This window comes from Ammospiza nelsoni, chromosome 8 (genome assembly GCF_027579445.1).
Source record: "Ammospiza nelsoni isolate bAmmNel1 chromosome 8, bAmmNel1.pri, whole genome shotgun sequence".
Taxonomy (NCBI): domain Eukaryota; kingdom Metazoa; phylum Chordata; class Aves; order Passeriformes; family Passerellidae; genus Ammospiza; species Ammospiza nelsoni.
Window position 1 is genome coordinate 19,554,683 of NC_080640.1, and position 26,064 is coordinate 19,580,746.

At 46.7% G+C, this 26,064-nt stretch overlaps 2 protein-coding genes across 3 annotated transcripts; both read right to left on the bottom strand.

Moving 5' to 3' along the window:
- Window positions 1-478: 478 nt before the first annotated feature.
- Window positions 479-11,634, bottom strand: LOC132076524 (2-hydroxyacylsphingosine 1-beta-galactosyltransferase-like). The gene is made up of 6 exons (XM_059477658.1): window positions 11,616-11,634; window positions 6,076-6,923; window positions 3,191-3,330; window positions 2,944-3,020; window positions 2,344-2,563; window positions 479-1,421 (listed from the first exon to the last, which is right to left on the bottom strand). Exons 1-6 carry the CDS (start codon window positions 11,632-11,634, stop codon window positions 1,106-1,108), a joined length of 1,620 nt encoding a protein of 539 aa, XP_059333641.1. The 3' UTR covers window positions 479-1,105.
- A 3,061-nt stretch (window positions 11,635-14,695) lies between these two features.
- On the bottom strand, window positions 14,696-25,597 carry NOLC1 (nucleolar and coiled-body phosphoprotein 1). 2 transcript variants are annotated; one of them, XM_059476973.1, is made up of 14 exons: window positions 25,476-25,597; window positions 25,329-25,384; window positions 25,133-25,254; window positions 23,951-24,066; window positions 23,019-23,160; window positions 22,406-22,509; window positions 21,611-21,761; window positions 20,923-21,057; window positions 20,438-20,527; window positions 19,021-19,167; window positions 18,235-18,795; window positions 17,422-17,534; window positions 16,963-17,043; window positions 14,696-16,732 (listed from the first exon to the last, which is right to left on the bottom strand). In XM_059476973.1, exons 1-14 carry the CDS (start codon window positions 25,584-25,586, stop codon window positions 16,574-16,576), a joined length of 2,088 nt encoding a protein of 695 aa, XP_059332956.1. In that variant the 5' UTR covers window positions 25,587-25,597; the 3' UTR covers window positions 14,696-16,573. The 2 variants fall into 2 exon arrangements, with proteins under 2 accessions (XP_059332956.1, XP_059332957.1); XM_059476974.1 differs by lacking the exon at window positions 17,422-17,534.
- Window positions 25,598-26,064: the final 467 nt, after the last annotated feature.

The window sequence follows — 26,064 nt, forward strand, 5'->3', positions numbered from 1 at the left end:
ACATCAGACAATGCTGTGGGCAGGTTGTGCAACTGCAGCCCAGTAAGGTTTGCCTTAGAGTCCAGGGTGAGTAAAAACACCTTAGGTATCACTCCATAGCATGGCCCAAGTAGGGCAACGATATTGTCTGTTCACACTGAAATGGGGAGAGCCTGCTGCTTCTCTAAATGTGGTGTAGGGCCCATTGCTGTGACCAGCTCTCTGAGTTATTGGCTGCTGGTCCTTGCACTTGCATCTGTTCCAGATTTCTTTCATCACAGGTTTGGAGGTGCTTTGGGAATGGGTGTGTGCCACATGAAGACAGAGGAGAGAAGGCACTACATGAAAGCCTGCAGAAAGGCTAAAACATTGCTGATGGAGGTATATGGAGACCATAGCAGCAGTAATGAGAAGGGAAAAGCACTTCCATCTTGCTTGAACAACTTCCTGTTATGAGAATCACAGATTCACATTAAACCAAGACCAGAGAACTGCCACAGAGGAGAAAGAATATAAGTTTATTTTAAAAAATAATAATTTAGCTCAAACACAAACAGGATTGCAGAGTGTTGACTGAAGTAGGAAGAACAATATTTATCCACAGTTTTTTTTTTTAGACCAGTTTTTCTCTCTTGTAGATGATACTTTCAGTGCCCTTCCTTGTCCACAGCTCTGCTTCAGTTCTCATCTGCACATAAAGGTATCCTGACTACTGGGGCTCTTAGTAACAAGGCAGAGGAGAAATGGTGTCTGCTGCATATGAAATGCTGTTCCTGCCTCCAGAGCCTCCATGATCCAAAAAGCCAGAAGAGCAACTCCAGCATCTAAACCAATGTGCAATACAAAGGGAACCACCTGCACTCCTCCCTGGAAGTCTACCTACCCATGCCCCATTCCCAGCATCCTGGCCAAGTGCTCCCACCCACGCCTGAATTCACCCCCCCGCCCACAGGTGCTGTACACAGAGGTGTAGACACAGGCCTTTGCAATACTCCTCCCTCCCCACTCTCTTCTCATCCAGACCTGCAGATCTTTCACCTCTCTCCATGCCTGCATGCCATACATTTCTTGGCACAGCAGCAGTTCATTTCACAGTGATGGGATATGCCCTGGAACACACCGGCCACTACTGCAGTTTTTTCTCATCTGTGAAGTGGCCTTTCATGCAATTGCCATTCTGATACACAGGGCTGGCCCCTTTCCTTCTGCACCACAGCACAGATTTGTAGAGAGCAAATCCAGTAGCAGCCAGACACAGCAAGAGAAGAGCCAATATGTCCAGGCAGAAGTACTCATACAAGGAAAGGTCGTAGACAGCCGGGCGAAGGAAGGGCGCCCCATCGTGCCGAAGGACGTACTCCAGCCAATACACTGTCCTGTTGAGAGCGTGCATTGGTCTGTCCAGGTGCAGGGCTGAGATGTGCTGGGCTGCTTTTCTGTAGCTGCAAGGGAAGATGACAAGACATTTACCTTTCAATAGAAACTTCAAACTGAGAAGTGGCCTGACACATCCAGTGATGCTTTGAAGTCCCAAATAATACCTTGGGAGAGGGGCAAGTTTCTCCCATTCTTCTTCTGAAACCCACTCTGATGGCACTGGCCAGCTATGAAGGCACAAACCAGAGTGGATTTTTCTTTGTGTTTTGTTAATAACACTGACAGTTTGGCTTGCAAGTACCTGTTCAGTGAGTTCATGTGTATGACACTTTCTGAGGGGAGTTTACACCCTAAGACCTCACCCAGCATCAAGCAAAAGCTATACACTTGATGAGTGGCCAAACCTTTCTAGATACCAAACTGCAACACCTCTTAATAAGTAAGAAATACAAAATATTTTCAAAATCAAGCTCTCAGAAAGCATTTCAAAAATCAGCAGTTGCACATGTCCCATTAGAAAACAGGAGCCCTGTGTCACTTTTCTGTTCCTGCTTCAGTTCTAGGAAAAAGCAGAGTATATGAATGACAGAAGGAGCAGATGGAGCATTACCTGCAGTTCCCTCTCTGTTTCTACAGAAAGTTTTTTGGACAAGTTCAGGGAGGTCCCAATGGGAGGCTGTGATCTCACCCTCCCTGATGACAGGATGGCCTTAAGAGGTCTGTTCCCCAGTAGCTCAGAAAACTTTCTAGGAACATTACAGTCAGACAGAACTAGATCACACTCCTTAGAAGCAAATGCTGGAGTATCTCCTCCTGTGCTGCATCTAAGGACTTTGAGGCATGGATACATCTGGTCAGCTGAGCAATGCTTGACACTGTGCTTGGTACAGAAGCCACCATAGGTGGTGTAGGGGTCAACACAAAGACACACTGGTCCCTACACACTGTCTGCACCAAGGAGGAGTTTGATGCTTCCAGATGCCTCACCTGGGGTCAGAGATGACGGTGATGACAGCCTGGTAAAGCTCCTCTTCTTTTAGTCTGCTCCAGTCCATGAGGATACCCATGCCCTTTGCCTGCACTCTGGTCATGATGTCAAACTGGTCCCCATAGAAAGGAAATCCCACCACTGGCACACCGTGATAAATTGCCTCAAATATACCATTCATCCCACAGTGGCTTACAAAGGCTTTCACATTGGGATGGCCTGCAGGTAAAGGAAGAGTAGCAAGTCAATGCCTTCCACGTTGCAACAGGGCTACCTTAACACACAATGTTGATGTATGTTCAGGGAAAAACAGGCATGTTAAGCAGAGAGGATGTTAAGCAGAGAGGATTCCTTTGGGAATACATCTGGTTTTTGCAGCCCAGAATTGCTGAGTAGAGCCTGGAGGAGAAGGGAGATAGGAGCCAAGCAGCTTCAAGCAGGTGTTAGGTGAGGAACATGTTTTGTACAGATCAGACACACAAGGAGCAACAGACTTAGATCCACACAGGTGCTGCTATCCTTATGTGCCTTTGCTGTGGTTTGGGCTAAACTCCAGGGGTGTTGCTAGTGGCACACACATACACAGAACCCAGCCTTACCTAGCAGGTCATTCTGGGGCAGCCACCCCATCATCAGCGTATTTTCACCCAGGTTTCTTGGCTTCTGACCAAAATATCTGTGGGAGGAGACAGAGCAAGAGAAAAAAGGAGAAGAGAAACACAGAGAACAAGAGTAAATTCAATCAGATCAAGAAACAGAAAGCAGACTCTGTGATTTGAAATGAATCACCCCTCAACATTGTTTTTCATCCAACTCTAGTGAAAATTAATCCCATTCCCTTTTCACCTCCACACCACCCTTTGTGGGAGGCGAGCAAATGCACCAGCCATCTTCTCCACCAAATCGCTTGGAAGAGCTCGGATCCCGATGCCAAAGGAGACAACAACGACACCTGCTTCTGCTGCTTCCACCCAGAGACGCAGACCCTGTGGGCAAAACACACACAGCCGCCTTGAAGTATTCTTCCAGAAGGGCCCTTCCCACTCTTGCCTCTGACAGAGGCAGTAGAAACTGTCCACAGAGAAGATGAAGCCAAATCCACCCAGAGCACAAAGCTACACGGTTTTCACCAGGCAACGAACTCTAAAACCACTGTGGTTTTTGCACCCAGACAGGCAGAAATTACTTGAGCACCACCTGGTCTTGGAAGTTTGCAGGGAGGTGACCAATGGCATTATCTCCTGCTGGAGGTAACACAATTAGTCTTTGACAAGAAAGGGTCTGGAAATGGAGGTACCACATAGGAATAGCTAGGGGAGAGAGGGAAATTGGAGCAAAAAAAGGGAGGCTATTTTCCCATTACCACTAAGACAGGAGGCCTGTCAGGATCTCTAGATGTAAGCTGATACAAGAGACAAAACATCACACAGTCAGGAACAACTTCTTCCTGGAAAGTTCCTACAACTCTCCAATGTCAAAGGCTTCTGATGGTGGCAGAAAGCCTTGCCATATTGACAGGAGACTTCTAACCATCCTTGATAGCTACTTGCAGACAGCAGATTTAGTTTTTGATCACTGGACAGAAAGGTAGCTACAGATCCAGTAAAACTCATGGTCATTTGTCCTTCATTTAGAGGCTACCTGTAATGCTACATAAACAGGTCTGTATCTAGAACAGAGTCTGTACTTTTTTTAACCAAAGCCAGAAGGTAGTAGGGAGAAGAAATCAGCAACCACAGCTACTGTGAAGCAAATATGGACTGTTCCCTCTTATGCCAGGCTGGGCTGAATCTATTTCTCATTATGTCCTGCTTCAAGTTTCCCATGTATCTCAGTCAGGAGCATTTTAGAGAAGTTTTATAAAGATCTATCTTTGAATATATATACTTCCTAAAACAAATATGCAGGAGAAATTGAATTAAAAAAAATGTTATTAGAAGAGAAAACTAAAGTGATTAATACAGAATATTAGTTGTATTTTAAAAGTTAGGGGATCAGAGTACAAAAGAGTTACAGAGCACATCTTAGTGCTGTTCTCTGGGGATACTTCTCCTTTGTTATATGCTTCAGAGATTCATGCCTGCCTTTTCAGAAATGCTTAGAGTGTGCTAAAACAATCCAGGAATCAAGAAGTTTACAATAGAGATATTTTAGCTTCTCCATTCTTTTGAGTTTTACATCCTTTGAGCTGTGCAACCACTGAAACTACTACAGAAGAGAAAGTGCTGGTTTTCCTTTCCTAAATAAAAGTATAATGACTCCTAAACCAGATGACTATGTTATCCATTATAATTGGGCCATAACATTTATCTTTCAGAAACAGCATTGAAGCTGCCAGGGAAGCATGGTTGACCACCAAATGTTCTCACTTTCTCTCAACTACAAATCTATATTTAACCAAGTCCTAAATAGAAGCATTCAAAATCATAGTGTTTCAAATAGGAGGAAATAAGCATTTAATTACACTTCAAATGGGACATTCTTTAAGGCACACCTAGACCTACAGAGGCTTTCTCTTCTGCTGGCATCCCATGATGTGGACACAGACATGCCTACCTGTTAGCATGACAGCCACCACCTACCTCAGGGCTCCAAACTTATCTCCATCATTCTTTCCTTAGGTGCCCTGGGATCTGTTCTGGAAGCTGTGAAGCACATGAGTAATGCCCTAACAAACAACTCCCTTCTTTATAAGGCAGGTGTGTACGTGGTCAGGTTGGACCAAGCCAGAGTTTTGCAAGAGCTGTGAGGCAGCCACCCTCTGACACAGCTTTCGGAGCACCCTACGTGCGTTTCATTACCTGCAGGCCGTGCCACATGGGCAAGGCTCATGTGCAGTCAGACACATCTGGAGAGCTTCTTTTTAAGGCACCTGATCTCACTTCTTTTTTAACTGAAAGATATTGGTATCCACAGCATCAGTGAAGTTGCCATCAGAGATCTTGAGAGGCCTCTAATAATTTGAAAGTTGAAATCTTATCTCCATTTCAGACCCTTAGTCAGGACACTAGGACATCTTGACTGCCCAAGTTTTATTATCCAGGTTTATTTCCCCTCAATGTTTGTAAAAGTGGTAAGACAAGTCCTACTCTCTTCCAATACTGTCTTCAGCCAGAGGCTTTAGGAGCTTGTTCCTCTGAATTTATTCCTGGGATTAGTAAGGCACAGGCTGGAGAAAGCCTTGAGAGGAGTTTTCAGGACTGAATCTTGAGAAAAAGGGGTTGATACCCTGCAGTTTTCTACATTTTGGGATTCTACACTCAGTTTAATGAAGGAACAAGAATAGCTGTCCCCTGTGGTTTCTTAACACTACAAGCTCAAGGGCAGAAATGCTCTGTGGGAAATAGGATGAAGGAGGAAATTCTGGATTAACACATCAGTGATGAAACAAAGCAGATTAATTGTTCTTCCCATTCCCACAGGAGCAAACAAACTATTAATTCTCAAGTCCCAGGGGCAGCACTTCCATCTTACAAACTCCACACACTATTTTACATGGACAGTGAGGCCAAATCCCACTTCAGCGTGGTCCACTCAATTCTACATCCTCCCTGCAGCCTGGCAACCTTCAGTGTTCCCTGTCTCACCAGTGCACCCACAAGCACCAAAACACCACAGCTTTCCAGACACTTGGGGCTTCAGAACTTTACAAGGTTCTCCCAGAGAAGATCTGTACTAAGTAGCCTCCCTAGCTGATGTGCAATCATAGATCAAAGCTTTCTTGCACTTACCACTGGAAGGGGCTTTGCAGGCTCAGCCAGGATCCCCCCTGTGAAAATGACATGGGGGAGGGTTGGACGGGGAAAGTCCAACACCACATCATTACAGAGGAAGAACAGACTGGTTCCATGAACAAGGTCCAACATGGATGTCTTGGGCTCCACAGTATGCTTCTCCATGAGACGTTCAAACTTGGGCAGGATGACCAGTTTTGTAGCCACACGAGTGATTATGTAGACTAGGAGATTCCAAGTCCTACCAAAAAAACCCATTCTGTCTGTCATCAGGGAGTTGAATTCAGGGACATAGGCAATGGGGGAGGTGGCACCAATCTCTGCTGGGAACCAGAAGCCAGTGGAAATCACAGCATATTTGATATGTAGGATGTGGGCCAGGATAAATCCACACATCTCATTGGGGTCCACCAACAGCAGATCAAAGTGCTCCAGCTGGAGTTTCTGCAGAAGGGTAGAATTTCCCAGTACTAGGTCACAGTTTTCCAGGTACTTCTCCAAAAATGAAAACACCTCCAGGGAGGTCATCTTCCCTTGAAAGATACGCTTTATCTTCTCCTGCACCCAGGCATCTGCGTTCTCTGTGCTGAAGGTTCCCCAGTACCTCTGCACACGGAAGCCGGGCAGGGAGGTCTCCACATCCCGACCTTCGTGGAGTAGCAGCACAGGGTCATGGCCCCGCTCAGTCAGTGCCTCTGCCACCCGCATGAAGACTCGCAAGTGGCTGTCAAAGACTATGGTGGGCATGATCAGCACCTTGGCACAGTGAGATGGCTCCACAGTGAATGCAGTCACGAGGAAAAGAAGAGCAGCAGGGCATGGTAGCACCTTCATCATCTTTATCGCTGCAAGGAGACAAACATGCCATTAATGCAGTATCTCTGTCATGCACTCAGGAATAACAGTTGGAATTGTAGCTGCAAGCCAGGACTTGTGAGCTGGGACAGGAGAGCAGTCTGGAGTCTTTCACTGGGGAACATCCATCCCCATCCACTCTGCCTTGCCCTAAAAAAACCCCAACCAAACCAGAAACAATCCCACAAAAATACCCCAACAACAAAGTCAGATATCAGGGGAGTTTTCCAGAAAATCTCTTCTTTGTGCTCCTAAGTTAGCTCAAAAACTAGCAGACTGACTCACAGAGAGTTACTGAGGGTGAGTGGCTGGAGGAGCTATGCTGGGTCACAGCACCAGCAGGGACACTTGCTGCTCAGTCCCTGTTTACCGCTATGGAACCAGCTCAGCTGGATTTTATTTTTATTTCTGTCCAGCCAGAACAGCTGGTTCTCTCTGAGGCCTTGATGTTTTTGCAAGCTCGCAGGGAGGCCTGCAGAACTTGGTGGAAAGGCCATGAGGTGTGCTCTGGCTTTGGCCCTCACATGGCTGGCAAGGCACTTTGCTCAGCACAAACAAGGCAGGAGCAAGTCCAGGTCACAGCAGGACCCACTAAGAGGAGCCACAATCCCAGAGAGCACAGCTACAGTCTGGACAGAGAGCTGCTCCAGTATGGCTCAGTCATAGGAGGCTCTGGGGAAAGGGCTGGGAAAGGAAAGTGGATGCCAGGATACTCATCCACTAGAAGAAGGCAAACCCAGAAAGCAATCCCAGAGATGACATGCAACACCTGTGGCACACTGACGCCCCTTAGTCACACTCCTAAAGCCGTCATCCCCTCTGCAGTTTGGTGAAACACCCAAGATTTCTGTTGTGTAAGGGATGTTGCTACATCACTGGAAGCGAACGCGCCTCACCCACACCTAGCATTATTTTGGGAGAAGAACTATGTGATAATTATTTGGGAATAGTCAGAAGCAAAGTAGTTTTCTGAGAACCCAGTTCAGACATGCTAGGAAGCAGCAGTGGGAAGAGGAAGAAGTTACAATGGGAACAGCTGGAAGTGGATTTTGGATGACCCCCACATGCTAAGCCCCAGTGGGGCTGCAGGGATGTGGTAGAGTGGAATTTGGTACAAGATTTTCTGACAGCCCCGCCAATAGTGCTTGATCAATTAAGAGGTGGGAAAGAAAGTAATGGACAAGATTCTGCTAAATAGAGTGTTCAGACTGCCCTCAGCAGGCCTCTCTCTGGCTAAACTAAGCACATGAGAGCGAAGACATGGGAGAATAAAACTGCCCTATTCTTCCTCCAGTGCTTTCTTGTCCCACGTGGAGACAGGACATGGGAAACAAACAGAGCAGCTACTGGTTGGGACCCTCCCCTGTTTCAAAGGCAATTCCTGCTAGTGCTTGGACTCCCATCCTTCCCACCCAGGGTCAACTGTGTGGCTGTGCCTGCACGAGTGATAAGAAACACGAGAAAAAGCTAACAGATACCAAGAGGGTAGCTGAACCCACAGAACAAGAGCTCCAGGAGAATATAGACAAAAGTGATGGGCTGGAAAGAAGAAAGCATAAGCTCTGCAAGGAATGTAAGGATCTGCCCAGCATCCTGCCTCCCTAACAGCAGGAAACAGGCTGGCCTGTGACAAAGCGTTGGTCACAACAGAGCTACAGCCCACAAAGCTGGTCTGGTACTCAGATTACTTGAGAGGCCCAAAAGGAACTTATCCTGCCCAACACCAGGGAAGGTAAAGCATTTGGCTATGACATTCACAGCAGATCCAGGAGCACATGCTGCTTCCAGGAAGCAGGGGAAGGATGGCAGCCATGTGATCTCCGCTGGGATGGCAGGGAGTTAAGGAGAGAAGCAGACACAGGCTTTCCCTGGGGCACCTAGTGGGTCATACATGCACATAAGTATGCCAAGAAGAGTAAAAGAGGTTTTATATGTGGGGTAGGGTGTTTTCTTATTGGGCAACAAGAAAAAAGATGAAGCAATAGTCCAGGTAAAAGGTATAGTTATTTAAAGAAAAAAAATAGTCACCCATCTTCAGCCAAGGACTGTGTTCTGCCATGGACCTACATGCCAGACATTGCTGAGACCCTCAGCTCAGCTAAGACCCTCTGGGGACTACCAAATCCAAATGACAAGTAAGGTGTCAAATCTCAGCCCTCAGGTCAGGGGCAGATGCTGACTCAGTGAGACTTGCAAACTGCTCTTGGTGGTTTCATCTCTTCCAAATCAGGAGCAATCCCTAAAGGTGCTGGCTCAGGAACCTCTTCTCCCTACCCAAGCAATAAGGGAGGCTATAAATCTTGCTAAGATGTGAGAGGATGCCAGGGTGCAGGAAGAGACCTTTTTTCCTACTTCAGCTCAATATCTCCAGAGATAATCTCTGCTCTGTCCATGCCCAGAAAGGTACCCTGGTCATAGCTTCAGCCCTAGAGCTGTGCTGGATGCACCAGACACATCCAATTTTAGTGCTATTGGGATAAAACAAAGGCTAACTACCAGCAAAAAGGGCACAAGGGCTTGTTCAGCAGCTAGTCATTGTTGAAGTCTCAGGCTGATGGCAAAGGGGAAGGGAGTCCCAGACCTATACAAGGGCTAAATGGCCCAGTTTAGAAGGCTCAAAATTCACCTGCTCACCTCACTGGTTTACTTCTTACTGACACTGAACAAAAAAGCTGCTCCATGAGCTCTGCAGCCTGGGCAGCTGCTGTGGCCAGTGCAGCCAGTTCAGCCCAGCTCTCTGGCTATGGGAGCTCAGCTACTGCAGGCAGGTGATCTTCAGAAATCTTCAGGCACCTTCAATCACGTGGGATTGTGATTCTCTGGGAAGGTGAATTCATGGTTTGTGACTTGTCAGAGGTGCAAAATCCAGTAAATGACAACAGGTAAATGACAGATTGCACACTAGGCCCGAGAGCAGAGTAGACGGAACCATCTCCTTGTGTGTGGTCTGGAAGTCCTAGTGGCTACATCACATAAATACTGCAAAAATAATCCTGCCACTGCAAGGGAAAGGCTTGTAAAGAGAGAATAGACCCTTCCCTGTTTTCATGACAAGTGCTTGGCAGAGCAATGGACCTAACATCACAGTTAACACTGGCAGCCAGAGTCAGGGTTCAAGGGAACTGTTGGAAAAGCCCACATCACAGCAGTTTCACCACTGCAGTATTCAGGGCAGAGCAGGCACCTCAGTGGGAGCAGGACCTGGGAAAGTGAGACTGTCACAGCAAGCAGCAGCATCCCCCCCTACCCTGCACAACTGTCCACCTCCAGCTGCTGGGAGATTACTTTCAAAACTACAGCAATCCATTAGTGCTGAAAAGTGAGGCAGCAGAAAAGGAGTAGAGAGGGCACAGTCCTCTGAAATACCCCTGAGAAACCTCTTTCTAGGCTGAAATTTGTCCCATGATTTTGCCCCGTTTAACATGTTTGACAGGGTATGGCTTCGGTATTGATGGAAAATTACACCAATCAACTTAAGTGAAATAACCAAACAGCCACAGCTCCAATTTAATTCAGATGCCTTTTATTAGGCTGAAGTACTAAAACCTGTCACAGCAAGCAGTCAAGGCAAAGAACCCCACAAAGAAAGGGCTATGAACAGGCTCAAATGCAAGGACTGCCATTTGTATCTCTCCCTCACTTTTTTATATTACCTAGTTCCTGCCCAGGACCTGGAGGCCTGTATACATGGGACTGAATTATTTCCCCTCCTGCATCCTGGAGCTCTTGCATCTATGCAGCTCTTGCCCACAGTAAGAAACGTTTTCACTGCAAACTTCTCAGGAGTTAACAAAGCAGCAGAATTAATTGAAAAGCAAAAGATACTTTCACCTGGATGCTCTAAACTCTTCCTGGAATAAGATACTGAGATTTGCCTGTTCTGTTGGGTATGATCCAAAAAAGCCCAGGATCTTCTGCTACCATCACACTGATGACAGCCAGCCTAGCTGCAGCAAATTTATGGAAGCCAAGACTGTGAAAGCAGGCAGGTATGCAGCTCCAAGAGCAACTTTGTCACTGCAGGAGGATATTACACTATCAGCAGGGGCTGCCCAGGGGAATCCCTAGTAAAAACCTAGAGGATACAATACTGTACAAAGCAAACAAAGCACAGGTGGAAATAGGGAAGTTTAACCAGGCTTCTGTGCTCTGGTTTTGGTTTATCACAGACTCTGACTTAACCAGAGTCACCTGGGTAAATTACAGTAACACTAAAACATTTACATTAACACTATAGCATACTAATGTCAGAGTATACCAATACAAGTATTAGTATTTTAGTATAGAAAACAAAGATAAAGGAAAAAAACCCTTCAGATATAAGCATCCCCTGGCAGTCTGTATCCCTGAGGGTCTTTTAAAATGCTGTTTGCACACAGACTGAATAGGGCACAGATGGTTTGCTCAAAACAACATACATACCTTTCTAGCATTTTTCCTTTTACATATTCATAGAAGCCCACTGCAAGCACAGAGAATGAAGGAAGCCAAGATCACTCTTCCAAGATCCCTTTGGAAGGACCAAAGGGAACAATCACAGCAGTGATCAGGTCAGCATCAGAATGATTTATACCTTTCACCACATTGGTGCTACTGCTGCCACAAAACACCAGAAGTGGTCTGGCTGATCTCTTTTGGACAAAGATTGATGCAGTCCCCAAACAGTTCCTGACTTTTGGTACTTTGGATCATTTTCAACATCCTTCCTGTCTCATTAGAGTTATATGGAGGAAGTTCTACAAGCAAGGTGGGAATCTGTGGGCTAGCAGGAGGTTGCCAGACGATAGTGCCAGGGAACCATGATACTAAAGGAAATACTGGTCCATAACAACTGAGAAAAGAAATAAAGATCTGGATCTCAGCTTGTCACAGTATTTGAAACTACACACATCTTCAAGTATTTGAAATTACACACACCTTGAGCTGGGGGATGGTGCCAGACACCACACATCTGCTTCCCCAGCTAGCCCCTCATCATACATTAAATCTGTCTAGGAAGTAAGTGATATTTCCCCCATTCAATATCCACAGGCTTCCTGTTTGTCTTGTGAAAGCAACAGAGATGGTTTGTGACACAGGGTGCTCTGCAATAACAAGTTCTTCTGGACAGCCTTTTTCTCTCACTTACAACATGGTTGCAAGACAGAGCAGCTGATGTGAGACTGTGCCCCTTGTGAGTGGTCTGAGGTCTGCCATGTGGAAGCAAGTCAGAACATTATTTGTAATCCCTGGATGAAAGAGAAAGAACAGCTTGGGGCCATTTCCAAATAGTCGTGTGAGCCATAGACCTCAAAGTGAGAGCACATGACAGGGCAGAGCATTAGATGGTCTTAAGAAGAATGTATGACACTCAAATAAGTTCTTCAGACTGCTGAGAAAACTGGGAAGATACAGGCGCACCAAACCTTAGGGAAGCAGTCAAGAGGAATGGGGAGGAAAAGAATCTTCCCATTAACTGCCTTGTCATTTCAACTTCTTTCTGCAGAGAAGCAGCATATTTAAAGAAAAGTTATTAAACACCTCAGAAAGTTGTGAAATCTTGTGTAGAAAGCTATGGGGACTGATAAAGTCCTGACAGACAAGTCTGATCACATTTGACAGAGTTACAAGAGTAGAGAAGCTAGGGATGAGTCTTATCTTCAATGAAACAATTGACGCCCTCACGTAAAAGAAACCCACAATCAAACCAAAGAGCTTCTTGGCTCTGAGCCCACCAGAGGAATGAGACCTGGCTGAGCTGCCGTAAACAGAGGTTGAAGAGGGTTGCATAGGAAGAGGAGGCAGAACAGCAGATGGAAGATACTCCTGAGATGTAATCTTCTAAAGGAAGATGAAGCAAGTTACACAAAGGCGCTCTGAACGCGCGTCCGTGTGCCAAGGCTCTAGTCCTGCGCATTGAAGCAGATGCCGAACTCGCGCCTCGCTGGAGCAAGCCGGGCTGCACACGCGCGTCGGGCAGAGCCGGGGCCAGGCTGACAGCCGAGACTTCAGACCGAGTCCCCGTCCCCGTCTCCCGGCCGGGCAGAGCTCAGGTGCCATCAGCCCAGCCCGGCCCTACAGCGCTCACCCGGAGCGCAGCTGGCAGCCCCCCGCCCGCGGCCACCCCGAGCTCCCGACCGCTCATCCCACCGACCCCGCAGGCACGCCGCAGGGCGAAGGACCCGGGCAGGGCACGGCAGCCCGGCAGGGCACGGCAGCCCGGCAGGGCACGGCAGCCCGGCAGGGCACGGCAGCCCGGCAGGGCACGGCAGCCCGGCAGGGCACGGCAGCGGGACAGCGTCGCCGCTGCGGAGCCGAGCAGCCCCGCCGGGGGACACGCCGGCCGCAGCTCCTCCGGGCCGGCCGCCCCCGCCCTTGCGCCGCGGTGCCGGCACCCACCTGCAGCGAGTCCCGGCGGAGCGCGGCCCGAGCGAGAGGCGCGGCGGTGCGGGAAGTGGGAGGGAAGAGAGGGAGGAAGGGAGGGATGCGGCCGCCACCCGCCCGCCTTCCCCTTTCAAGCCGGCGGGCGCAGGTGGGGCCGGGAGGCGCAGCCCCGGCCCACGGGCCGCGCCGAGCCCGGGGCTGTGGCACGAAGGCGGGGCGAGAGAAGGACGCGGTGGGCACAGAGAGCCGCACCCGCTGCCCCGCCCCGGCAGCTCGACGGGCAGCGGGACAGCGCTGCAGTTTGTGCCTCCGGCCCGGCCAGTGCCTCTGATCGCCCTTAGAGCATCTCTCCTGTGACCGCTGCCCGGACACGGCCAGGGCCAGAACCCCCTTGAGAGGAGGGCAAGCAGAACTCGATAGTCAGGACAGCAAAAGGGAATGGGCAGTGCACAAGGGAATCGGGATGTGAGGGACACTGTTCCAGCACACACCAGACGGGGATGTCCTGTTGGTCCAGTTCCAGCACTAATAACAGCTGTAGCTGCACCACTGTTGCACAGGGAAACCAGGCCTCTACACCAGGACAGCAGTAGAGCAGAGATGTAGGCTAAGTATGTCTAGCAGCTGCAAAATCTTGTGAAAGGACCAGTTTTTCCCAGAAGTGTCAAGCATGTCACTTTTGAGAGTCTCACAAATCATTTCCCACCCCAATGCTTGTTGCACTTGCTCAGTCAGGTGCTGATCTCCAGCAAGGCTAATGACATTCTCTGTGCTGGAATTTCAGACAGCATGACATCTCTTACAGCATCACGTTCAAGTTGGAAGGCTGTGGCAGAGTGTTGGTTACAGAGGGACACACAGCCCAAAGCACGTGGTGCATTATCCCACTCTTTCCAGAAAACTGCAGTATGAGGGATAAAACTGAGCATTACAGCACTCAAGATCTCCACAAGGCAAGTTTCTTTTCCTTGCACACACAGGGGAAGAAATCTAAGGGGACACAAATCAGTTATTTAAACTAGATCTATACAGGGTTTTTTAGTTATGCCTATTCTTTCTTTTTTCTATATACTGGTGCTTATATGGCCAACTACCACACAGTTGATTTGGCAGCAATATTTGAGAAGACCTGAGGAGATATTCTGATAGGAAGGAACTTGTGCAGGCTCAGTTTTTGATATAAGCTTCTAGCATCTTACCCATATTTCTCAGTCACTCACCAGCCAGCTGCACAGGCAACCTTTTACTTCTGAATGTCTGTTACATGTCCACAATCATTTAAGTAAGATGACAAGTAGTTGTAGACAGATGTAGAGACAGTGCTCTTATCCCCAAGCACTGGTACCCTCCCTTTTCCCACCCATTATCCCATATCTTTAACTACCAGATCCACTCAGACTACAAAGGCAGCAATCTTTATTTTCTGACACATTAAATTCTCACATTTTATACTTTTTTAAAAACCTCAAAGCATAAAAGTATTTTAAACAGTTTCAAATGTAAGTTCCAGATAAACAGAAAAAAGAGGGCAAATGACAAGAAAGATGATGTTCAAATCCCCATGCAGAAAATACTCTTTCCCACCTTCCTTTGGCCTCTAACCTTTACTTTATTGTAATAACCATGGTCTCCTGGGCCCCTCTGCACTGTAGCCCCAGTGATTGTGCAAGCTGGGGGAAGTCCTGAAAAATGCTCACTGGAAAAAGTTGCCACTCATGTACATGGGGGTGGCTCATCAAGTCTCATCCCAACCCTCAATTAGGTGACACTGCTCTGCACACAAACACAGCTTCCTACAACAAGGCTCTTCTCATTGGCACCCTTTGGGGAGGGAATGGAAACATGGAAATCAGGCCCTGCACTACCTCTCAGTGGCTGACAGCTTCATCATGTGGGGTAAGCATATTTCACAGCCCACTACTCCATTTCCCAAACATGCACTACCACTATTCACCTCATACTGGCAGTGGGCTCAACCCACTGCTCCTCAAACTAGTTAACTTAACCCACCTAACAGAGGGGGAATATTTTCTACCAAATGCAAGCTGCACCAGACGAAGCAGTCACACAACTGAGTGAATGCAAGCTCACCCCTCAATACACCATTACACTGTCAATTGCTCATGAAATCTCAGTTTAGGCTGCAAGTTTCTCAACTTCTTTGTGGCTGCCCATACTGAACATACACTTTTAGCTCATGCTTCAAACCTTACAGCACCAGGGTTTGCCTAGTGCTAGGGGGAAAGTGGCATTTATCTTCTCAAGAAGGATTTAACAGATGGAAAACAGATTAAAGACCAAGTGGTCTAACTCAGAAATTTAAGGCATTAATGATACATTCCCCTTGACTCCTAACAAGCTCCATCTCACACTGCTGGCAGTAAATGCAAGCTGGCACATTTTATGTTCAGACAGAACAAGCAGTGATGCCACTGCAGCCAGAGCCTCTGAAACAGTAACACTGCTTATCCACCTCTGCCTTTTGCTAAGAGGCCTTCATCTCCTCAGTCTCCTTTTCCCTTCCTATCAAGTGAAACTTCACAATCCCCATGCAGTCAAGTTTCTGTACAACTTCACTCCCCAGCTACACTAATGCAAGTGTTATTAGGAGTGCCACAGCAGTACTGTAGACCTTGGTCTTTCTGACAACAGCCCCCACCTTGCAACTGCAATCGATACTGTTACTCAACTACTAAACCACGTTTAGAGACTGCTTCTCCAAGTAGTCTGGTTAGTGGCCTCCACAGGAGTGCAAGGAAGAGGAAAGTAGGTATTTACACTACAAGGGTAAACTTGAAATGTCAAGTGGGGTTGGGGATTACAGCCAAAGCGCTCAAATCAGTTGTTCTTACAGTTACTTGTCAGAGGCAAGTGACAATACTTGCCTTTTCAAAGGTATGAGAGTTAAACTGGCTGGAAAATAAATGGGAGGTTAAAATACACGACAATGATTTCTCTTTCTTCTAGTAGATGGGCAGGAAACCAAAAGTAAAAAACACTGCCAGCCTTTCAAAATAAGACTGTAGAACATATAAGTCCTGGCGGCCACCCTAGTGGTGCCAATAACACCAGCTTAAGGATGGTTTCAAATTAGGAGACTAAAATTTAGAAATAAAACAGGGAAACATCCAACCATTCTCCCACATCCCTACACTGGAGCTGCCTGCCCCACAAGGGCCATGGGGAGGTAGCATTCCAGGCAGGCTTGACACCCATAATGTCCATATGCCCATCCCAGGTGTTCTGGTGAGCAGATGGTTTATGAACTTCAACATTCTCAGTCACTTTCAAACTTGACAGAATTGACTTGGGTTGATATAGTGCCCCCACGATAGCTGCCTCGCTTTTTCTTTGTTTTCTCATGACGGAAAGATTTGCCTTTAGTGTATTTCAGGATGTTGTTAGCTTTCTCACCCCAGTCGCCAGCTGCTCCTTTCTGTGAGGGATGGAGGGGGGGGAAAATAAATTCAAGTCAGTACCCAAGAGAGTGAGGGCAATGCTCTGCACTTCCCAGCACATTGGCACAGGAGCTGACACTGCTCTCCCATGCGCCTCCTGGTGGAAGAAGGTCTCACCAAAACCACTCCCCAGAAGCACACCGAGCCTGCTCTGCAGTCAGGTACTTCAGAGACCAATTGTTACCACTCTGGCACCACCTAGCCCTACCTTTGCTTCAAATGAGTTATCAGCCACACGGGCATCCACCTCAATCTCTTCTTCCCTTACGCGACGGAATGGAGAGGACGGCTGTTGAAAAAGAAAATGAGAAACAGTAATCACAAACAAACACGCAATGTTCCTTTAGTAACAACCTCCTTCCTTGCCCTGCAAATACAGAACCCTATTCACATCATCTCAATTTTTAAGTGTTTCTCAGATTCACCATTCTTTCCCCACTTCAGATCCGACAGCTCAGGAGTGCTCCTGTGCAAGTATATCAAATCAGCTTTTGCCAGAATAATATGTTATGTGCACTCCCTAGGGTTCTCCAGACAAGGTTAGAGTACTTAAGGAGATAGCAAAAATACAAATAATGCTGTGGGCCCAACCACCCAGAAAAACCTCTACTTGTTCAGAAGGCAGAGATGCCTCTTCAGCCAGCTGCCACAGTCCACCCTCACTCACCCGTTTCACCTTGGGAACTGTGTGTGGTGTTTTGGCTTTGATCTTTGCTTTTTTACTGTGTGGTGTTTCTGGCTCCTGAACATCTTCCCTCTTCTGTTTCTTCCCAACTGTACCTGTTAGATGTACAGCAGAACTTTAAAGGCAGCGTTGGGAAAAGTAATGGCTTCTGTTCCCCAGAAAGCAAACCCAGTGTTGACACAGGTGTGAGAACTGGTGTCTGCATTACTTCACCCACAAAAAGAGACTGCTGTACCAGACACTAACAAATTCTGAGTCAGCAAGGACTCCTCATCCTATCCTAATGGATAAAATTTTATGCAATAGGATAGCCCTATATGAACGATTTTGCATACTTGAGAGAGTTCTGTTAGCCAAAATTTGCCAGATTTTGGATTCATACCATATGCACTTGCACACATCAGTAGTGCATCACTAGTTGTTTTCCTTCTGGAAGGTTAAAGATTGAAATTGTGCACCGGGGCATCAACTGTGGTGTCCCACTGCACACAGACAAGGTCCTCCAGCAGTCTGCTTTGCTGTCACTAAATCATGTGCATGCACAGATGGCAACTGGCACTGGCAACAACTACACAGACATGTACTTCACATTACCACAAATGTGGTAATGTGCAGCCATGCAATGCAGACAAAAAAGATCCCACCACATTCAAAACTAGCCCTTCCCTCTTACTACTGCACCAAATGGCACAAACACACAGAGATTAGAATGAGTATTGTTTCATGAAGTCTTCCATTCATGCTTAGCTCAGTAATACTGCCTGACAGACCCACTTCCCACACTGCTGGTAATACCTCCATTGACTTTTCCAGTCTCTTCTTCAGAGCTGCTTTCACTGCTGCTACTACTGCCACCAGCTGGCTTAGACTTCACGTTGTTTGCAGCTACTGCAGATGCTTTTGCTTTCTCTGTGGAGGCAGGGGCTTTAGAACCGTTCTGCACCCCCTTCACTGCCTTTTTGGGCTTCTCATCCTCTTCACTGGAACTGTCTGATGAGCTGCTGCTACTGCTAGAAGCAGCTGCCTTCTTCCCCACAGCTGCTTTTGCTGCCCCTGTAGATTTAGTGGCTGGTTTTCCTGCTGGCTTTTCTTCTTCACTGCTTGAGCTATCAGAGTCAGATGTGTCTGCTTTGGGAGCTGGAGTAGAAGGTTTGGACAGTGGCTTAGCCACTTTGCCAGCTGGTTTAGCTGGAGGACCTTTCTTCTTCTTCTCATCCTCAGAACTGCTGGAGCTGCTATCTGAATCAGAGCTACTTTGTGCTTTCTTTGTGGCAGCTGGAGACTTCTTTGCTGCAGGGGTTGCTGCTTTAGTTGTGGGCTTCACAGGAGTTGCCTTCTTGGCAGAACTATCAGAATCTAGAATGGAAAGAAAAAGAGCAATCAAGGCTAAGTCTCATTCCTTTAATACAAGGCCAGCACTCAGATTCAGTGTTGATACACAGTACACTTCATCATCTGCTTGAAACAACATTGCAATGGGTATTCCTGTCCAACTGCATCTTCAGACCCTGCCCAGAAACAGAAAGCTCTGAACAAGAACAACATGCAGATAGAAATTCTCCTTCTCTCCCACTCCAATACCTGAGCTGTCTGAGGAAGAACTGGAATCTTTCTTTGCTTGTCCAGGCTTGACAATTACTTTTGCTGGTTTGGAAGTATTCTTTATCACAGGTTGTTTAGCAGGGAGCTTATTCCCTACCTTCTTTTTATCATCTTCAGAGCTAGAATCTAAAAAAAAAACCAAAAAAAAAGTTCTTCAAGTTAAGAGGCTTCATGTGCAATTTACTTTAGTGGTAACATGTATGTAATTTATGGGTAAGTGAAAAGCAAAATGGCTCAAGGCTGAGCCACTAGGCAACTGGCAAGCATCTGATGAACACTTGAACAGTCAAGGGACAGCATTCATTTTTCATGCATCTTCTTTGTTGGGAGAAAGTGGAAACTGTTTAAGTTGTTCACTAATGCATGCAAGAGGAAGTAAATATTTGGAGAATAATGTAGGAGAAGAGGTACTGAATAAGGAATTTTAGAGAAAGTACCAGTATTGTTAAACGTGGGGAGAAGAAACATTGAAAAAAGAATCTATGTGGTAAGGGTCAGAAAAAACATAAAAAAATTAAGAGATAAAGTTGACAAAGCATGCAAAGTGAGGCAGCAACAGCACAGTATCTCATTTTAGCTAATTCTTCTATCAGATGAGGAAGCAGCAGTTTGAAAATGGAGACTCTTGAGTACAAATACACCTTTGTTTGTGCTACATGGATCTGGAATATTAAACCTGATCTATTCCAGTATTGCTGAACACTTTAGCAACAGCAATCAAAAACTTGACAACGAGGTAACAAAATCAGGAGACACAGAACAGCTGACATTCACTGGAGTGTCACACAACCTAGTGCTAGGGCTAGCTGTCTGCAGACAGACTGGCAGCTGCTACCCAGTCTCTGCCATGCCACCAGAGATGCTGAGATATGCCACAGGAGCATCTTGAACTCAGAGGGAAATTGCAGCACTTGGGGAACTTACATGGGAAATACCAAACCTGAAACCTTGTTGACACAAGAGACAAAGTACTGCTCCCATTTCTAGGGCCACATCAGAAGAAGGGAGACATCTTCTAAGTCTAGTTTGAACTTCATATGGTGATTACACTTTTATTTCAGATACTTCTCCAAAAACAATGGAAAAACAAACCCCAAAAATCTCAAGAGAGATGTTCAAGAACAGTTTAACCATTAAATGTCTGTAAGAAACCTGATTCACAATTGCCTGCCCTTTCCATCCAGCAATATGGACTTCACTTGCCAATGGTCTTGTTTTATGGTCACACTTTCCCTTGAACTGCAGGCTGCTGGTTTTCAATTTTGTATCTTGCTGTTCCTGGAGACTCTGAAGCTTTTAAGCTCATACACTAAGGCTTTTAGATACATCACTATGGAGCAACTTGGCCAGTAAAAACATGAACACAAAAGAATCAGAACTTGAGTTCTTGAATTACCTGAGTCACTGTCAGAACTGGATTCAGCCTTCTTGGTAGTCACAGCTTTCTTCTGGGGGGCAGGGGGTGTTTTAGCTACTACTGCTTTGCCTGAAAAAGCAAGTTTAAAATTAATAGGCCACATCCACACCACACCTTTGTCCCAAGATCCAAACCTCAGTAGAAGTGAAAAAGCTCCATTCTCAGTACACCAGCCACTCAGCCAACCTACTGGAAGCCACGCAAGAACTTGGCTTATTCCCACTAAACTAGATCCCAATGACTTTTCAAATCAGTATGTGCAAATGCAACCTGACCACAGTTCAGATCCACAAGTTCTACACAGTGTTGTTTGGAATGCCTTCAAATTAGTCAGAAGCTTCCAGAAGAGCAAATAGCAACACAGAGCAAAGAAAAACAGCTTTTTCAAGGAAGCCAAGACCTTGCAAAAACCTTGTTGGCACAATGTAGTGCTTCCCCTGCACCCTCTCCTTCTCACAACATACCTGCCTTTGAGGGCACCTGCTCTGCCTCATCACTACTGTCTGAAGAGTCACTGCTCTCAGCCTTTTTTGCAGGAGCTTTAGCAAGGCCCTTCTTTGCCTGTGTTCCTTGAGGAGGTGGTACAGCACTGTATGGACCTACGAAGAGAAACACAGCATTCTGCATGATAAGAGAAACACAGATGCCTGCATGATAACGTGAACAGCACAAGGTGTTTGTTGTAATTAGAATAAAGCACTTCTGCTATTCACTTCCATTTATTCCCCTACTGTAGCTACAATCCAACACTAGCTTATAATTTGAAAGATTATACCCACCCCATTGCTACCTCCTTGTTTCTACTGAGTTTAGTGTAGAAACCCTACTCCTCTTAGGGTTCAGCTCACCCAACCATCTCTGCAGAAGTTTTCTCTGCACTTTTAGAAGAACGGGAACTTGCCAGCAAACTTTTACAGAAAAAAATCAGATATGTCAATTTTTCATTGTTTTCATTTACTGCCTTCTCAAATCCTCTAGTTAGAGAGTCAGACTGACCTTGGATGATTGACCCTCTACTCAGACCAGTTCTCTACTGGAAGCCTAAGACATTATACCACACTGATCAGAGGCCCATTCAGCCCATCAGCTGGACTGCAACTGAATGGCCCTGGATACTTCACAAAAAAACCCTATTTAGTATTTTTTACGCACCAGATTTTGGCTTTTGTTTTGCAGGTGGCTTTTCATCATCTGAGCTGTCAGATGAGTCCTCACTGCTGGAACTTTCCTTGGCACGTTTGGTTTTCCCCGGACATGTTTGAGCGGCTGCAGGTTTTGGCAGAGGTGATTTCTTGGGAACAGCCTTATCAAAAGAAATATACGTTAAAAAGGAAATTCAGAAATCTCGTAGGGACAACTGGATCTTGTTTAATTCCATGCCTCACTTAAGAGCAAGCTCCCAAGACAAAGGGAAGAAGATTAAGAGAGATTCTCAAATGCAAATTTTAAGAAACACACGAGTATCATTATCTTTCTAGCTCCTCTGCTATTGTTTTCTGCTCCGTGAACCCCTAATGATGAGTTCCTCTGGACAAAAGGGCAGAGGACTGACTGGAATTTAGTAACTGCCACATGATTAAAAACAACTATGATTATTTTTGTGTTGCAGGAATCATTTTAAATGCTTGCTAGTGGAAAACTCAAAGTAACAGCTAAACATGAAAGAGTCAGGACAAAGCAAGTTTCTATGATGGAGACACAATATGGTTATGACACAACAAGATGTTTTCCTGTAAATGAAGGAGCAGAGAAAGTAGCAAGGAGGTATTAGGGAAGAAAAAAGCAGTACATGGAGAGATGCTAGAACACAAAATCCCAGCATATGAAGGAGAAGCAGGTGTAAGAGTTATATTGAGCACAGCATCTGTGTAGCCTGTGCCTGCAAGATAATACCCAGTGTTACCAGACTTCTACACTGTGCATGAAGTTTCCCATAGTCTAATTTACCTTTTTTGGTGGAGCCTTTTCCTCATCAGAATCTTCACTGCTGCTGCTACTGCTTTCTGCTTTTCCATTGACAACTTTGGCAGCTGCCTGGGCAGCTTTACTTCCTTTGGAGAGAAGTAAAAAGGCACATTGCAAAACATGCTATGTAGATGAGGGTAATTACACTGAGCAGTGAGTATCTCAGAGAAAAAAGACCCACAGAAGCCGACAGAGCACATTAAGTGTACTGCTTTTGTAGTACTGCAAAACTCTTGGTTTATCCTACTGCAACCTTAGAGAAAGTTCTCTGGAAACTGTGTCTTTTAGCTCATGGGGAAGTTCCAAAACTAAAGGCTTAGTAAAGATCTTCCCTGCTTTTTGAGGGGAAGACAATGACAAATGCAAAACAAAAACAGTTATTCAAACAGTGTGGTGCTCAGGACCAGATGTTTTATTTGCATTCAGTTCTACAGCTCTGTGCCAGAACACACTAGACTGGAGTGGAATAGCAGTGAAAGCAGATTTTCAGACTGCTATGTTAATATCTATGTCTTTGCATGTAGGTGCAGCCCCCAGCACTCCTACCCTGCTTTTTTGATTTTGTACTTCACTCATGATCCACAATAACAGGTACCTGATTTAGGTGTTGCTGGTTTTGGTGGTTGCTTCTTTGGTGCTCCTTCATCCGAGCTGCTTGAGTCAGAACTGGAACTCTCTGCCTTCTTCTGAGGCTGAATTTTGGCTCCAGCTGGCTTCACAGCAGGTTTTGCACCTTTCTAAACAGCAGCAGGAAAAACTGATTAACCCTCAGAGTCATGAAAAGAAAACAAGGCTAATAAGATGGACACATACACAGAGTGTAGAAACAGCTGTCTTTCACAGACGTTACCATTTAGATTTGAAAACACCAATCTGCTTAGTGGTCAGGGTCTGAAAATTCTGGGATAACAGTTCTGCTCTAGAAAACCTCCCAGAAATACATTGGAAACCTCCTTTGCACATCAGTCTTCAGTTTTGCCTCCTTAAAATGGGGCAGCTCTGAGGCTGGCACTGTTCTCTTCCCTCTACAGATCACACTAGCTTGAAGACTGAAAATACTGACAACTCTGGCTGGTCTCCCCTAGTGTACAATGTTATCACTCTTCCTCCCCTGCCACCATTCTTCCTTGCCTCCACTTTAAGACCATGACTGCAGCAAGAAAAAGCTTTTTTTTACCTCTTTTTACCTAAACATACACATATATACATATATAAAGATCAAACTTATAGACCCGGATCTTTCTTTGCAAAGGAAGTAAGCCCTGGCAGTCTTAGGATAAAAGAAGGACCAGATTGGGATATGAAACAAGGGTGCAGGACCAAAAATTAATTTTTCCTAGGACGAGTCCAAATTGCACTACAGAAATGTCTTTCTGCATTGTATCTGCAGCAGCATGGGCATTTCATAGTTCAAGACCATGTTGAGCTCATAGTTGAGCTCAATATCCCATGCAATTCTGTTGGTTAAATTTGCTATTATTCATCACTGTCAAACATGCACTAAGGCTGCTGGAAAGAAAAGCCAACCTTTGCTGGCTTCTTCTCCTCCTCTGAGTCTGAATCATCACTGGAGTCCTCACTGCTGCTCTCTGCTGTCTTGGCTGCAGGAGCTGCTTTTGCTTGGGGCACAGCTGATGCTTTAGCTGCAAATAAGGGACAGCATATATTGATAAGTTAATTGACATTTTTCGTGTACCTATATCCTGCACTAGTGGGTATTAGAGCTAAAGGATATATAAAGATCATTAAACCATGACTGAAGTTCACAACACTGACTTTGTTTCTCAAGCAGTGTGTGAGACTGCTCTAAAATGGGTAAGCAATTCTAGAATTTATCTTTGTCACACACAAATTAAAGTGCAGTTTTCTATCACCAAAAATGACAGCCCACAAAGAAGAGCACCCCTCAAACTGAGATAATATTAGCTGGGTCTGCACACCTCTCAGCTTAAGAAGCTGCTGAACAAGTACAGACAGGTGTTTGCAAAGAGAACCACTGCAATGTCGTGTTAAGGTTCCAGACACCCAAATGTGTTTTGGCCAAATGCATTTCCTGGTTACTGATTGCTTTTCAGTAATGTGGAGCAAAACAAAAAAATAGTTTTGTCTTACGTTATATTTACAACTGTCCTTATCAAATAAAAATCAGATATAAGTTCAAATTCAGCTTTAGGATGGGTTAAATCAAAGACATATTTTCTTTCTGTGTCTCTTCTCATTTATTCCTTCCCTCCTGCAAATCTACTGCTAGACACACACAACCTTGTGTATAGTGATTAATAAATGATACAAGAACAGTTGCAGATAAAATGGAAAAATACAGCTCACCACACAGCAAAGTGCAGCACAGGGATGTATTTTTTGGTAGCACTAGTACACGAGCTCTAAAGGAAAAAGGGTAGCAACCTCACACAGGCAGCAGGTGAGTACGGATGCCCGGCACTTCTTTGGAATGGCTAAAACCTTCCATGGGACACAAACGGCTGTACCTAAATATTAGCAAGATACAGAGATCATCCTTAACTAAAATTAAGCTATCTTCCATAGCATGGGCAAAAGACCTGCCGAAACCGAGATCAGTCAATACAAGCCTAATCCTGATAGCTGCTGAAAGGCCTTCCAAGAGCTGCTGAAGCTGAGCTCCAAACGCACGTGAGAAGCCAGCGCCAAACACAGCCCCGGCGTGCACAGGGCCGCGCACAAACCTACCAGGCTTCTTGGCCGGGGGTTTCTCATCCTCCTCGCTAGAGCTGTCACTGCTGCTGGCCGACGGCTTCCTCTTGGCCTGGGCGCCGTTCGGGACCAGCTTTCTCTTCTTGGCCGCTGGAGACCTGCGGGAGAAGGGCTGAGCGGGGCCTGCGGGGCGCGGGCCGGGCGGAGGGGCCCGCACCGCGAGGGCACTTACTGTAGCCAGTAGGTGAAGATGTCCAGCAGCGAGGCCGCGTTGGGGTCCTGCTCCTTCTAAAGCGAGAGAGGCCGCGTCAGCCAGAGTCAGTCAATCGCTGATCCCCCGTCCCGTCCCGTCCCGTCCCGTCCCCCGCTCCCCGCTCACCGCCGCCGCCTCCCTGGCGAAGGCGCGCGCCGCGCCCTGGCAGCCGCTCTCGCGCAGGAACGCGAGCACGAGGGGGAACAGGTCGCTGGGCACCGCGCGCCGCTCCGCCATGATGCACACGCCGACACGTGCTGCGCGCGCACGCGCTAACGCCTGCGTGCGTGCCTACGTGCGTGCCTGCGTGTGCGCGCCGCCGCGGCCCCGCCCCTGCCGCTGCCTAATTGCCCGCGCGGCGGCGCTCCGGGGCGCCATGGGGGCGCGGGCTGCGAGTGGGAGGCTGCGCTCCCGGCGTGAGGGCATGGAGCCGCTCGGTGTTGGTGCCTGCGCCAAGGCAACGCGCAGTGCCGAACGGCTGCCTGTAGTGCAAAGGCAGGAGCGGAGTTGGGAACCTGGCAGTGCCCACTCGGTTCTGGAAGCGGGAAAACTTAAACTTAAGTCCGCTTAAACCTCACCAGCTTACTCCTATTTGTAATGCGTTTTAAATCACCGAAAGGAGAATGTTGAGGGAAGGCTGGAGAGCAGAAGTTGGGTTGCTCTAGGGAGAAGAAGCAGCCGGGAGCTGAGCTGCGGCCAGCCTCGGCGCTGGTAG

What these genes read in the sequence shown, in the direction of transcription:
- LOC132076524 (XM_059477658.1), bottom strand. An exon ending in CCACAAAGGGTGGTGTGGAG is followed by an intron (nt 3,021 to 3,190) that starts GTGAAAAGGGAA and finishes CTCCTCCCACAG; the next exon opens with ATATTTTGGTCAGAAGCCAA. An exon ending in GCCCCAGAATGACCTGCTAG is followed by an intron (nt 2,564 to 2,943) that starts GTAAGGCTGGGT and finishes CTTTACCTGCAG; the next exon opens with GCCATCCCAATGTGAAAGCC.
- NOLC1 (XM_059476973.1), bottom strand. Translation starts at nt 25,586, where the DNA reads ATGGCGGAGCGGCGCGCGGTGCCCAGCGACCTGTTCCCCCTCGTGCTC. An exon ending in TCGCCAGGGAGGCGGCGGCG is followed by an intron (nt 25,385 to 25,475) that starts GTGAGCGGGGAG and finishes CTCTCGCTTTAG; the next exon opens with AAGGAGCAGGACCCCAACGC. An exon ending in ACCAGCAACACCTAAATCAG is followed by an intron (nt 22,510 to 23,018) that starts GTACCTGTTATT and finishes TTCTCTCCAAAG; the next exon opens with GAAGTAAAGCTGCCCAGGCA.